This window comes from Parasteatoda tepidariorum, chromosome 2 (assembly GCF_043381705.1).
Source record: "Parasteatoda tepidariorum isolate YZ-2023 chromosome 2, CAS_Ptep_4.0, whole genome shotgun sequence".
Classification (NCBI taxonomy): Eukaryota; Metazoa; Arthropoda; class Arachnida; order Araneae; family Theridiidae; genus Parasteatoda; species Parasteatoda tepidariorum.
In genome coordinates, this window is record NC_092205.1 from 104,094,273 (window position 1) to 104,108,405 (window position 14,133).

The window sequence follows — 14,133 nt, forward strand, 5'->3', positions numbered from 1 at the left end:
TATACCTTGATATTAAAGGGAGCTAGGGGGTCTTGAAATTTGAACCTTTCTCGAGTCATTTTATTTTTTTATTCTTTTTTTTTATTATTCCACTACGCTTTCTTTGCTGGATTTCACACACAGAAAACACCCCATTCATGCTTGAATATCCAATATGTTACAAAAGAAGTCGAAAAAGAGCAAATAAACAGATTTTCCTGGAATTTTCCAGTTTTTTCCCATTTTCCCATTAAAAAAATTTTTTTTTCCTACATGTAGGACATACCAGAATATCGAAATATCCATAAAAAAAATAGTATAATTTAAAATAAACAAAAAAAAATCTTTTTCTTTTGAAAGTTCGTCCGTCCCTGAGATTCGAATCCAGGACCCCTCCCTTCTGCAGTGAACTTGCTTACCGGGTGGCCTACCTTCCAGTCCACGGTGATACGTGAAGCATACCACAGTTTCGCTTCAAAAGCTCTCTCCTCTCATCTTCGCAATATACCCTTAGGGCCCCACTGTGACCCCACTAATAGGCCTATAAAAATTCTCTTCGGCAGCCTTGTTCAGACCATAGACCCCTACTTAGGGTCCGAGTTTGAAAATTATACCTTGAAATTAAAGTAGCTAGGGGGTCTTGAAATTTGAACCTTTCTCGAGTCATTTTATTTTTTTATTCTTTTTTATTATTCCACTACGCTTTCTTTGCTGGATTTCACACACAGAAAACACCCCATTCATGCTTGAATATCCAATATGTTACAAAAGAAGTCGAAAAAGAGCAAATAAACAGATTTTCCTGGAATTTTCCAGTTTTTTCCCATTTTCCCATTAAAAAAATTTTTTTTTCCTACATGTAGGACATACCAGAATATCGAAATATCCATAAAAAAAATAGTATAATTTAAAATAAACAAAAAAAAATCTTTTTTTTTAAAACTTTGTCCGTCCCTGAGATTCGAACCCAGTACCCCTCTCTTCTGCAGTGAACTTGCTTGTCTGGTTTCCTACCTTCCAGTCCACGGTGATACGTGAAGCATACCACAGTTTCGCTTCAAAAGCTCTCTCCTCTCATCTTCGCAATATACCTTTAGGTCCCCACTGTGGCCCCCCTAATAGGCCTTTAAAAATTCTCTTCGGCAGCCTTGTTCAGACCATAGACCCCTTCTTATGGTCCGAGGTTGAAAATTGTACCTTGAAATTAAAGGAGCTAGGGGGTCTTGAAATTTGAACCTTTCTCGAGTCATTTTATTTTTTTATTCTTTTCTTTTTATTATTCCACTACGTTTTCTTTGCGGGATTTCACACACAGAAAACACCCCATGCATGCTAGAATATCCAATGTGTTACCAAAGAAGTCGAAAAAGAGCAAATAAACTGATTTTCCTTGATTTTTCCAGTTTTTCAATTTTCCCTGTAAAAAAATTATTTCCTACATGCAAGACATTCCAGAATATCGAAAAACTCATAAAAAATAATATAATTTAAAATAAACAGAAGAAAAATTTTTTTTTAGAAAATTTGTCCGTCCCTGGGATTCGAACCCAGGACCCCTCCCGACTGCAGCGAACTTGCTTGTCTCGTGGCCTACCTTCCAGTCCATGGTGATTCGTGAAGCCTACCACAGTTTCACTTCAAAAGCTCTCTCCTCTCATCTTCGCAATATACCTTTAGGGGGTCCACTGTGACCCCCCCTAATTTCTCTGTAAAAATTCTCTTCGGCAGCCTTGTTTGGACCATAAACCCCTACTTAGGATCTGAGTTTCAAAATTATACCTTGATATTAAAGGGAGCTAGGGGGTCTTGAAATTTTAATCCTTCTCGATCCCTTTTATTTTTTTATTCTTTTTTTTTAGTATTCCATTACGCTTTCTTTGCTAGATTTTACACACAGAAAACACCCCATGCATGCTAGAATATCCAATATGTTACAAAAGAAGTTGAAAAAGAGCAGATAAACTGATTTTCCTGGATTTTTCCAGTTTTTTCCCATTTTCCTAATAAAAAAAATTATTTCCTACATGCAGGAACCTCCAGAATATCGAAAAACACTTAAAAAAATAATATAATTTAAAATAGACAAAAATTTTTTTTTTTTGAAAATTTGTCGGTCCCTGGAATTCGAACCCTGGACCCCTCCCGCCAGAAGTGAACTTGCTTGTCTGGTGGCCTACCTGCCAGTCCACGGTGATACGTGAAGTCAACCACAGTTTCGCTTCCAAAGCTCTCTCCTCTCATCTTCGCAATATACCTTTAGGTTCCAGTAAAGTTCTTGCCCTTTTTATTGTACGAAACAAAAATATAACATTCAAGAAATGTTGCTAATTGTTAGCCCTTCATCGGAATCCAGCATCTTTGGCCTTGAACCCACTATCATTTGATCAATTTTTATACTGTACTCTCCTTTGTTTAAAACTTGGAACCCCTCTCTTCACATCAGTACTCGAATCCACTATCCTTTCATCGGTGCTTGAACCCACTAACACTTGATCAATTTTTATAAACCACTCTCTTTTATTTAAAACTTGAATCCACTATGTTTACATCGATACTCGATCGAACCCTGTCTATTTTAGCCGCTGCTTGAACCCACTGTCGTTTGATCAATTTTTTATAATCCACTCACTTTCGTTTAAAGTTTGAACTCACTATCTTCATATCGGTACTCGTACCCACTATCCTTTAATCAGTGCTTGAACCCACTATCATTTGATCAACTTTTATAATCCACTCTCTTTTGTTTAAAACTTGAAATTGATTATAAGATAGTGAGTTCAAGTTCTGAGCAAAAGAAAGCGTGTAAGTTCAAAATTTATTTAGGGTGTAATGTTTATTTTAACTGCACACATTTCAATGATATTTTAAAGCTCTTTGCATTCATTATGTAGTTGTAGTTCATTTGCATCGCACTAGAGCTGCACAGTGGGCTGTTGGCGACGGTCTGGGAGACATCCCCGAGGATGATCTGAATACATGCCATCGAATTTTGATCAGATGGGATGGCACCCCAGCTTCGGTAGATCGGCGATCTGCTGACGAAGTCGAGCATTTTACGGTAGAACAGTTTCACAAGAACAGATACCGCACACCCTCGGTTCCTACGCAGGCTGATGAAATTGGTCATCACGACTTTGGCCACTTGACTTCGGTGTTCTACTGGGAACCGTGTCTTTTCGATCAGTCGTGGGGAGCGCTTTGTGCAATCAGATGTTTGTTAATTATTGTTTTTTGAAAAATCATTATCAGAGCGAACATTCTGAAATGAACCTCACATTTGAAAGTAAATCTTTCAAAATCAAATTTTGTTTGACATTTGGAAGGAAAGTTCTGAAAGAGAGAAAGTATCTCATTCTATGGATGGTGTTTTCTACACTAGGGAACGCTGCAAACTCGATAGCGCCTAAATTTCCGGGTTACTGTTTCCGTTGTATTTTAAAGGCATTTGGCATCATTGTGCTTTGAGATTCTTGCAAACAATGTATTTGATTACTTTTTACTTATGTTTACAATGCTAACAATACTTGTGTTTACAATGCTAAAAGTGCTAACACTAACGTAAGATGGTGCACAGCTTGGAACACGAACAAACGGTAATAAACAAATGGAAAGATGCCAAATCAAGACTGCCCAAAAAGCGAGTTTTTCAAAATCCAGCAACCATGTCATCTCTTTTAACAATATATCTCTAAATAACTAAAACAAATTTTCATTTCTAACTCAGCAGAATTACATAATAACATTAATATCTCATGAAATACGGCAGATTTGAGCTCAGAAATTTTCTAATTTATTTCTTTTATTGAAAACAAAATTATCCGTGTGTATTCTTTGTGAAAATATCGCCTCGCAGAATAACATGTAGTAAGCAGCTGCAAACTTTCTAACCAAAACTAGAGCAGGCATACAGTATCCATACATCGATCCATTAAGAAATTGTCTAATTTATCAACAATTAAGTATTACGTATGTCATCTCCATGGTACAGACAGTGTATTCAATCAACCATCCATAGGAATGCATACGATATTTTCCCCTTTCTTAATATTTTTCGCATTTAAATTTTTTTTTTTAAATTTATGCGATGTTTTCTTTTAGAAATATGTTTAATGTAGTTTTCAGTTCCATAAAGTCTACTAACTTAATCTATTTGAAAATCGAGACAGAAACAACTTCCTTCGTCTTTGTTGTTGTTGTTGTTAATTTACGTCGCTCTAGAGCTGCATAATGGGCTATTGGCGACGGTTTGGGAAACATCCCGGAGGATGATCCGAAGACATGCCATCGCAATTTTGATCCTCTGCGGGGGATGGCACCCCCGCTTTGGTAGCCCGACGACCTGCGTGCGAAGTCGAGCTCTTTACGGTAGCACAGTTTAACGAGGACCCATACCGCACACCCTCGGTCCTTACGCAGACTGATCCAAGTGGTCACCCACCCGCACACTGACCGTAGCCAGTGATGCTTGATTTCGGTGATCTGCTGGGAACCGTGTCTTAACGATCAGTTCACTCTTTCGCCTATGACTTTCCATTTTAAGTCTTGCCATACTTAGAGAGTTTTGCTCTACGCCACCTGTGGATGAATGCGGAGTCATTGCACGTAGTTGAAAGGCTATAGATTTGCAACATTTGGCAATTAATCGCTAGTTACAAATGGCTGAGGCGACAAAATGTTTACATTGCGCATGTGCGTCTGCTCAGCCAGCTATACTTTGAGACACTAATTATTTTTATACTGTACAAACACAAACATCCTGTCCCTAAACACTGCCGGGGAAAAATGCTTCCTTCTAATTTGAAAACATTTGTAAGGTAAAACATAGTGAATTGGGCCAATTTTATCATGTACGTATAATGTTTTTGTCTTTTGAGCTTCAAACTTTGATTTTATTTTCACATAATTTTACATTTATAAACTGACCGTTGTGAATGTCAATAAATTCTAATCTCAAGATTCATTCTATATGTTTTTATTTTGTATTTACACCTATGGCTAACTATATTAAAGTGAAATGTATTATTTCGACATAACTTTTTCACCTCTTAGTTCAGTTATGATCTTACCTTTTAAAAGATGTTTTCCTACCAACATTAAAAATCTTTACACTACTGCTGCTATTTTTAATAATATTCATTCTTTTTTGCTCCTTCAATCATATTTTAAAGTTTTTTTTTATTATAAAGAAATCAAAAGCTGATTAAAAATGCACCTTTTAAATGTTACTAAGGAAAAAGGTAACTGGCAACTTTTTTGAAATAGGATTCATATTATTTTCAAATTTCTTACTCTCATAGAATATATAATATCATAGTATTTTCATATTCAATAAAAGGTATTGAAAAAGTTATATTCCTTTCTTAAAATTTGGTATTTTTTAGATTATTATTAAATTTAGCAGTCAATATTTTAATCTACCTACTAAATTCATTTGTAAGTTTAAAAACTATCAAATTGGAAAACCTTCTGTTTAAATTGCAGTTTTTATATTTAACTGTATAGGAATTAAAAATGTCACATATTAATTCCTGTTCAGTTGCAATATGTTCAGTTATTTTTTTTTCCACCTTACCAACATCAAGGGGATATTTATGTTCTGTGATCTGTCATGCCAACTACAATAGCCAAGTTGCCAAATTTACAAAAAGAAAAACACATTGATCTTTCCCAGGGGGTGGCTACGAGTTATACTTTTCCAGTTGGTCCCTTTATGTGATGTTTTTTTTTTTTTTTTAAGTTTCTTGCGGGACGCTGCCTGGAAGTTGCCAAGACTTGGCGTTTATTCTGCCACAGATCATGATACGGAAATTTCCCCTATATCAAATCAAAAGAGTTTTATAGAAAGATGATAGTACGCTGCTTCCAAATTTGAACTCTTTCTAAGTGTACCTTTGAAAAAATACTTTTGTTTATCTTAATTTTTTATAATTTTATGTTTTCTTCTAATTATTGTCTAAAATAGTGTTAAATTAAGCTCATTAAAAGCAGATTTTATCATTAATGATTTGGTGAGCTTGTCTAGTTGATTGCCAAATCTTTAACAGTGTTTTCACTACACCGCGAGAATCTCACATATTTTTTTCGTTTCTCGCATTAAAAAATTATTACCACGAGAAATTCGAGCATTCTAGGAACAAATTTCAAAGTTCGCGAATTTCTCGCATTTTGAAAAAAATTTCTCATTCCGCCATTTAGAATAAAATCCGTTTCACTTTTCTTCCTGGATCTTTCATTACATATTTTCAACATCTGCCCCATTATCTAGCTTCCCTATTTACCAGTATTGTTTTTCCGAATGCATTTCTCTGCAACCACGTGTTTACCGTAGGAAAGGTTTCTTCATGTAAGACGTTCAAATTTTTGTGCGCATTAATGTAAGATGGACAAATACCTTGTGTTAAGGCAATATCTTCTACTCCGAAACAAATGCTGATGTGCAGCAAAAATATTCAATGCTTTAAAAATTAGAAGATGTTCAAAATGTATTATAATTAAAGAAATGATTTTTTTCCAAGTCTCTTTGTGTGTTTTTTTTTCTTTCTAATTTTTAGAAATCTCACTTAACTTTTTGAAATCTCACCCTGTTTTTGAGAAAGAGTGAGAAATTCTCACTCATTTTTTTTTGGTGATGAAAACACTGTTAAATTGCCATAAAACTGCTAATACTGAACTAATTTAAACACAATTTATTAAATAATTATTAGGAAACATTAAAATTAAGATAATTTAGATAAATAAGGGACAAAATAATATAGATAAATAAAAGTATCTGTTTTAAGGCACACATAGAAACAGTTCTGAACAGGAAATAGCCCTTCATGGAGTAAAGTGACATGGATTCCTGTACGATTCTTAATCCTTATAATGTGTCCTGCTTCCTATAGAAGTCTGTTTCATAATTTAAAAACACCCAATGCCAAAAAAATTTTAATTGCTTTTATTTTTTAATTAAAAAGTAATGTTTTCAATTTTCTATGTATTTTTAAGACAGTCTAGTTATTGAAGTCAATTTTGCTGTTAAATCTAAAAATGCACCTATATTGTATTATTTGAAATCTTCACCAACTTAGAACTACTGATTAAAATCATAATAAAAAGAGTCATTATGTTTTTATTTGTTAAGTTACTTAGCCTCTTTTGATAAAATTACGGAGATGTTTCTCTTAAAAGTATATTGTTATAAATGAACTTTTTAAATTGATTTGAAATAAAAAGGTAATAATGCATACATGAAAACACTTAAAATATGTATTTAAGTGTTTGAACTCTAAGGAAAGTTTATTCAAATAAAACATTAAAATGCAGTAAGAGATAAGTTAATTATACATTTGCTTATAGTTTTTTTTTTCTTCGTGATTGAAGTATCTAAATGATACAAAAAGGCAAGTTATACGAATGTAAAAATTAAGAACAATCTTTATTTTTGTAGGTTCCATCTTTTATATTCCTGATGGATTGATTGATCAATATGCCTCCTTCATCTGGAGAACTGTGGGGGCATCACTTGATGCCCCCTACTATAACAGTTGACTGCTTGATGCCAACTGGTATTATAATTCCTTTAACCTGTGTCCGTGATGCCACTCTTGAAACTGTAAAATGTAAGCCTACTTAATATTTTCTATAATAGTTTGGAACTTTTGGAAAGAAAACTTTTATTTATATTGACTGTGGGCTCTAAAAAAATGATGGACTTATAGGTTTTTAAGGATTCATTATTTTAGTTTTCTTATTTTGGAATCTTATTAAAACTTTGATGAGTATATTATTCTATTTCATATTCTCTTTAGAAAATGTTACAATTGAAGCTATTACTTTCTCTAAAAAGGTAGGTAGAAAAGTATGCTGAATTATAAAGGAAGAATTTCGTGACCCCATAGTGATCGGTTAATTTTCAAGAAAATGGTCGTAAAAGTGCCAATATATTGGACATCTAGTTTAAAATAAATTGACATCTAGTTTATAATAAACTATCTCCAATTACCTTAAAAATATCCTGGTACTGACATCTGGTGTGTAAAATGAGAAATAAAATGTTTTCTGGGCAAAAGAAATGAATTACTTTTATTCGTCTCATATCTATAATCACTGTATTCACTCATTATTAAATATTTTACCTACTTGTTTTTAAGGCTTTTTCATTTATATTTTTGTCTTGGTGACTCAATTATTGTAATTAATTGCATTTTTCTTTATGTCTTAAAACATCAAAAAAATAAGCATTGTGTTAATCTTTTTAATGCCTGAAAAAAAAATAATAAGGAAAATTTTTAATTGAAGTTGTAGAATTTTTCATAACATCGTTAAAGTTTAGTTGTGTACTCTAAGAATGAAAAATTTTTATTTCTTTTAAATGAAACGCTAACTCAGAACCACATTTCCATTTTGTTTTTATATTGTATTTACAGGGTATCCGCGCACCTGGAAAGTCATGAATTTCGGTATTGAACAAAATTTGTCATGAAATGTCATGATTTTAACTATTTTTTAAAGAAAGTTATGGATTTAGGTCGCTGAAAAATCTAATTTTTAAAATTGAATTTATCCCCTCCCTCCAATTTCATGGTGCTGCGAATATCTGAATTTGTAACAAAATTTCCACTCTCAGTCATATTTGATTAAAATATAAAATGTTTTTATCATGTTCTTTAAAAATTGTGTTCTTTAAAAAAAATGAAAGGAAAAACATTTCTAGAGCGAATTATGTTTCAAACTTCTGTGATTTCAGAATTTTTATTATTATTTATTTTTTTATTATATCAATTTAAAATTCTAGCTGATGCTTCAAGCCAGTTATTGACGAATTTTTTTTAAATTCTGAAATGAGAACAGAAAAATCAAAAGTATTTATTTCCTTATCAATGAACAAGAAAAGTATTTCTAGAATATAATTCTGCAGAAGAGAAATTACTTGCTTTTGTATCTTTTCAGCCATTTTATTGCTTCACCTCTTTATTTACTCTGTTTTTTAAATTAAAAATCAACAGATATGACGATGCAGATTATAACAGTTTTGGCTATACCTATCATTTCAATTAATGTTATTATTACAGGGTGCGTAGCGTTTGTAAAAAGTACTTAAAGGTGCTTTTTTGGGGATTTCGTTTTTAAAAGCTTTTAAAGGTGCATTTCTCAGCTGGCGTTTTTAAAAAGTGCTTTTTTTTTACGAATAATTTTTTTTTTCACCTTCAGTGATATCTGGTGGATCCCATGCATTTCACGAAAAATGGGTGTTTGCTACGTAATCATTCACGCGGACTTCATGTCGTACCCACGTTATGACTTGCACATGCACGCACACTTGAAACCGAAACCAGAGTGCTCAAATTCGGATGGAGAATATCAGATCAGATCCTTATGAAATGTTTTTCTTTTTAATTTATTTTAATTTTATTATTGTTTATTTTATTTTACTTCTAACACTTTTTTGACGTAGGGGGTACGGGTACTTTTGTTCTGAGTTCAGGGTCAAGTTGTATTCACTGAATGATGTGGGAAAGTAATGATTGTTTCGATTTACGTTTGTTTCTTTTTGGGTTTTTTTTTAACGCTAAAACTGTGAATTCACTGGATGATGTGGGAAAGTAATGATTGTTTCGATTTACGTTTGTTTCTTTTTTGGGTTTTTTTTAACGCTAAAACTGATTATGAAAAGTTTTGTTTTTCAATGATATCACTGATTGAATATGAATTTTTTGAGTGCTTGAAAATTTTTGTAAAGTGCTTGAAAAGTTTTTAAAAAGTGCTTATTTTTGATTCAAAGGTTTGGCTACGCACCCTGTATTATGCTCTTTTAAATTTACTGTTGTGTTTTTGTTGGAGAAATAGTAACTTTGTTAACATGGAAAGTCATGAACTTGAAAATCTAAAATGTAGCAGATACCCTGTGAATACTTATTTTTGGATTTAAAATATTGATCTTAGTTAAATGATTTTCAGCTGACCTGTGGCATGAATCGAAACGTTACCCTCTTCACCATGTCTTGGGACCTGAAATGTCATACATATTTGTATCCATCACTCAGGATGCTGAGAAAGAAGAATTTTATGATGAAACAAGAAGATTGTGTGATTTGCGTCTCTTTCAACCCATTCTTAAAGTTATTGAACCCAAAGGAAACAAGGAAGAAAAAATGCTCAACTCAGAAATCGGTATGCCTTCTTACGCAACTATCACTAGACATTTTAAATACTAATGTATTATTTTTTTTACAGTGCTTCTAGTTAATTTAGGACTGCACAACCTGTGGTCTGCCGACTGTCGATGTGCGGCCCACAGAGCTGATTGTGCTTCGGAAAAATCCTGATTTCTGGATTTTTCGCTAACCGTGATCCGGAAGTTTCTAGAGATCGAAGATTCAGGCGTTTTAAAAAATGATTGATCGCAAATGTTTTCGGAAATCAAATTTTTATTTCGGTGGAACTTAAAAACACTGTTTATTTTATTTGTTTGTAAGGAAGAGCCAGATATTTTAAAAGCTTATATTCAAGATTAATAATAATATTCCTTTTTTATCAGTAAATAGTTGTTCTAATCCTAAACTCAAGAAAGAAAGACATATTTGTAAATTTCAATTACTTCTCCAGGTCATCATAAGTATGTGTAAAATTTTAAATACATTTTAAGTAAACTAAGAAATATTGAGAAAAAGGAAAAAACCTTGTTAAAAATTTTTTCTAATTTTTCGATTTAGACTTTTTTTTTACTCAAGATATTTTCCGGAACTTTGACTTGGGCTCACAATCACCCCTGGGCCCACTCGAGCTTCTGAACACAATTAAAAATAATTTTGAAAATTAAAAGAAAGTGGGAAATTTTTAAATTCCTTTACCAGTTTTATCAAAAATCCAATAATTTTTTTTTGATGCTGTTATAGCTACTAATTTTTATGTGGTTTTAAAATCCTGATACATATAATACAATATTAAGACTGGTGAGTTTCAAATTTAATTTAATTTATAACTTCTTGACATGCTTTATTTGCACCAATTTCATTGTCAATCTTAGTGATCTTTTTTTTTAATTTTTTTTAAGGGCTGTTATTGCTATGCTTTTTCATGCAATTTTGAAAATCCTGCATTTTTACAAAGAGATTACTTCGATATGTAAGTTTCAAATCGCACATTTAATTAATCACTTTTTTAAGTGCTTCGTTTGTGCCAATCTCACCGTAAATCCAGGTTATTTTTCAACCATTTTTTAACGCAGTTATTGCTCTACATGACCAGTTGGGAGTTGTGATTTAGCCGCAACTTCAATGGAGATGCAACTTTTGCTTGCAGTGTTAAACTTGATAAGACTGCCAATCTTCCATGGTTGTGGATACTATGGGACTATACAAGTCATGAAAGGCGGAAGAAGGGATATTTTCTCCTGTAAAAAAAGATTTTCTTTTTGTCTTTGGTCCAAGTTCATTTATTTATCATTAGAGCTTGCTCCAATGCTTTTGGGGCATTTTTTTGTTTTGTTTCAAAATGTTTTAGCATTTTTAATTTTTATAAAGTTCTCCAAAAATTATTGGATCATAATTTAATAACAATAGATTTTATTTCGCTTTCTTTTTCTAAAAAGTTTTCCTGCTCCCATTAAAGGAAATGGTTGGAATTTCTCCTAATCACTCTTCTTTTTACAATGTGCCGAGTTTGTAGACCAATCCATATAATTGTTGTATTGATACTAATTTTCCTGAAAGGTTATTTTAAAAACAAATTCTATGTTGATAACATTTATTTTTTACTCTGTTTTGCTGTTAAATATTTAATTTTTGATTCAAAATTTGAAGTGTGCAGTGAATGTTGAAAGTTTGTAATTGTTGCTTGCATTCCGGAAATGATATTTCCAAAACTGACTCTGCTTTTTTCCTAAAAAACTGGCAAAAAACTATGGAATGTGTGGGAAACATGTTAAATGATGTATAAATATCGAATATAAAAAATTTTGTTGATATGTATTTATTAGAAAATAGGAAACAAAATTTTTTTTTTTGTACTTTGCTGGTACAGATTTCTAGTAAACATGTTAAATGATGTATAAATATTAAAATATAAAATTTTTTTTTGATAAAACTTTCTTTTTTTACTTTACAGGTACAGGTTTCTACTAATTGTGAAAAACAGATAACCAATCTAAACTAAAAAAAATCACATGGTTAAATAGGAATTCTTTAAGTATTTTGATTTCAAATTTTTGAATTTGCTACAATCATTTTTTAATTCTGAATGTCTCTGTAAATAATAGTGCTAATTAAAAAAAAACAACACTATTTATGTATTTAACTTTAGATCAATGCCTTTTTTAAAGAGCATTGTTTGGATAAAATATAGTGGAAGGGGTCTATATTTAGGCATGAAAGTTTTCAGCTTTTACTCTGAATTCAGCTTTTTTCAAAGCTTTTTAAGCTCCATACATTTATTAATTTCATAATGTTTAATTGCGTTTATGTAGAATTCAGCTTTTTTTGCTAACTGGTACTTTCATCCCTGTATATTTAAAGGTAAATAAATTGTTAAATTTCAAAGCTGAAATAAATAAAAAAATATATCGATCGCCTGGAATTATTTTGTTTTGTTTAATAGAAATATATTAAACAATATTTATCCAAGGTTTTTCATGTCACTGTGTATTTTCCATTTGGTACACTTTGTGCAAAAATTATTTAAAGAGATGCATTTAAAACATTTTTAATCAATAAAAGCTATATAACCTGCCAGCTAAACATATTTTCTCCATATCTTTGGTAATTTTTAAAAAATTAATGTTGTACCAAAATATTAAATTTTAAAAAAGTAAATTTTTCTTAAAATAAATTTTTAATAAAAAGAGCATTTTATTTGTTTTCCAGGCCTTGCTGTTGGCATACCTGTTCATGAGTTTGATGAGATGAAAGATCCAGAGCTGATTGATTTTCGTCGCCACATCCTAAATGTCTGTAAAGAGACCATAGATGCTCGAGATTCCAGTACGGAAGATAAACTTGCATCTTATGTGTATCCTCCTGAAATAGAAAGTTCTAGGGATCTTCCACCAAATCTTGAGAAGAAGTTGGACAAAGGTTACTTCCTGTTTTCTCTCACTACAATAATTTAAATCCCTTCTATAAGAACATGGTGCTTAAAGGTGCTTATTTTCGATTTTTGAAAGCCCATTAAGGTGCTTTTTTATTGGGTGTTTTAAAAAAATGCTTAATTTTCCCTTTTTGAAAATTATATATTTTTTCTTAACCGTGTCGATTTTCGCCATGTATTATGAGCTGGGTTCAGTGTGATTATTACACTCTCATGTGCAACTCTACTGCATTTTGCAAGATATTCTCAATTTCAGGTTTCATTTTCCACGCTCTGATATCAAACCGAAAAATCTCTCGATCATTTTATAGCGGTTAATATAATGGAGAAAAGAGTTCTTTGTCAGGAACTAGTAATTTTATCATGATCATGTGAAGTCTGTGAAAATTTTCTTGCATTTTGTTAATGTATATAGTGCTTAAAAATCTTTTTTTTTGGGGGGGGGGCTTAAAAAGTACTTAAAAGGTGCTTATTTTTTCTTGAAAGATTTTGGCTATGCACCCTGAAGAATCTGTTATACAATATTCTAAATCATACTGCAGTTTTAATAAAGTGATGGTCATATTAGAATATTTACAAGATGTTGCATTCCATGAACAAAATTGTGTTCCACTATTGCTATGGTTTTTCTGCAGTGCTATAATAAAGCACTCTGTAGCACCTTCTCTCTGTGCAGAATTCTCAAAGGTATCCTGTGGAGTCATGCCCAACAATCAAAGGCCAAGCACCTATTTTTAATAGCCATGGTACTATTTTGATCCTGGTCATGAACAACACTAGATCCAAAGGGTTCCCACGAGTCCGGAAGATAAGGGAAAACCTAGAATTGTCAGGGAATTTTATTGTAACTCCAAAAATCAGGGAAAGTTGAAATTTTTTTTTTACAAAAACCTGGAATATTCCTGTATTATACCTGGAAAATAACCAGTCTTAAAATTATCAGTAACTGTAATCAGTTATTGAGATTTAAGTTAAATAATTCTAACATCTATTGCAATTATTTGTTGTAAAAATTTCACATTTTAGTCAAACTGAAACTTCCTCATTTCTTAATATTTTTTTACATAGAAAATCTAATATTTCACGCAG

The 14,133-nt window shown here is 31.9% G+C and overlaps 1 protein-coding gene across 1 annotated transcript in view; it reads left to right on the forward strand.

Moving 5' to 3' along the window:
* Positions 1 to 4,620: 4,620 nt before the first annotated feature.
* The window catches only part of LOC107437416 (phosphatidylinositol 4,5-bisphosphate 3-kinase catalytic subunit alpha isoform), a gene marked incomplete at its 3' end in the record, with an annotated part of 52,244 nt that continues 42,731 nt past the window's right edge, over positions 4,621 to 14,133 (forward strand). The window contains 4 exon segments of the mRNA XM_071178024.1: positions 4,621 to 4,826; positions 7,409 to 7,580; positions 9,919 to 10,131; positions 12,822 to 13,031. Of these exon segments, the coding sequence (XP_071034125.1) occupies positions 7,448 to 7,580; positions 9,919 to 10,131; positions 12,822 to 13,031 (556 nt within the window).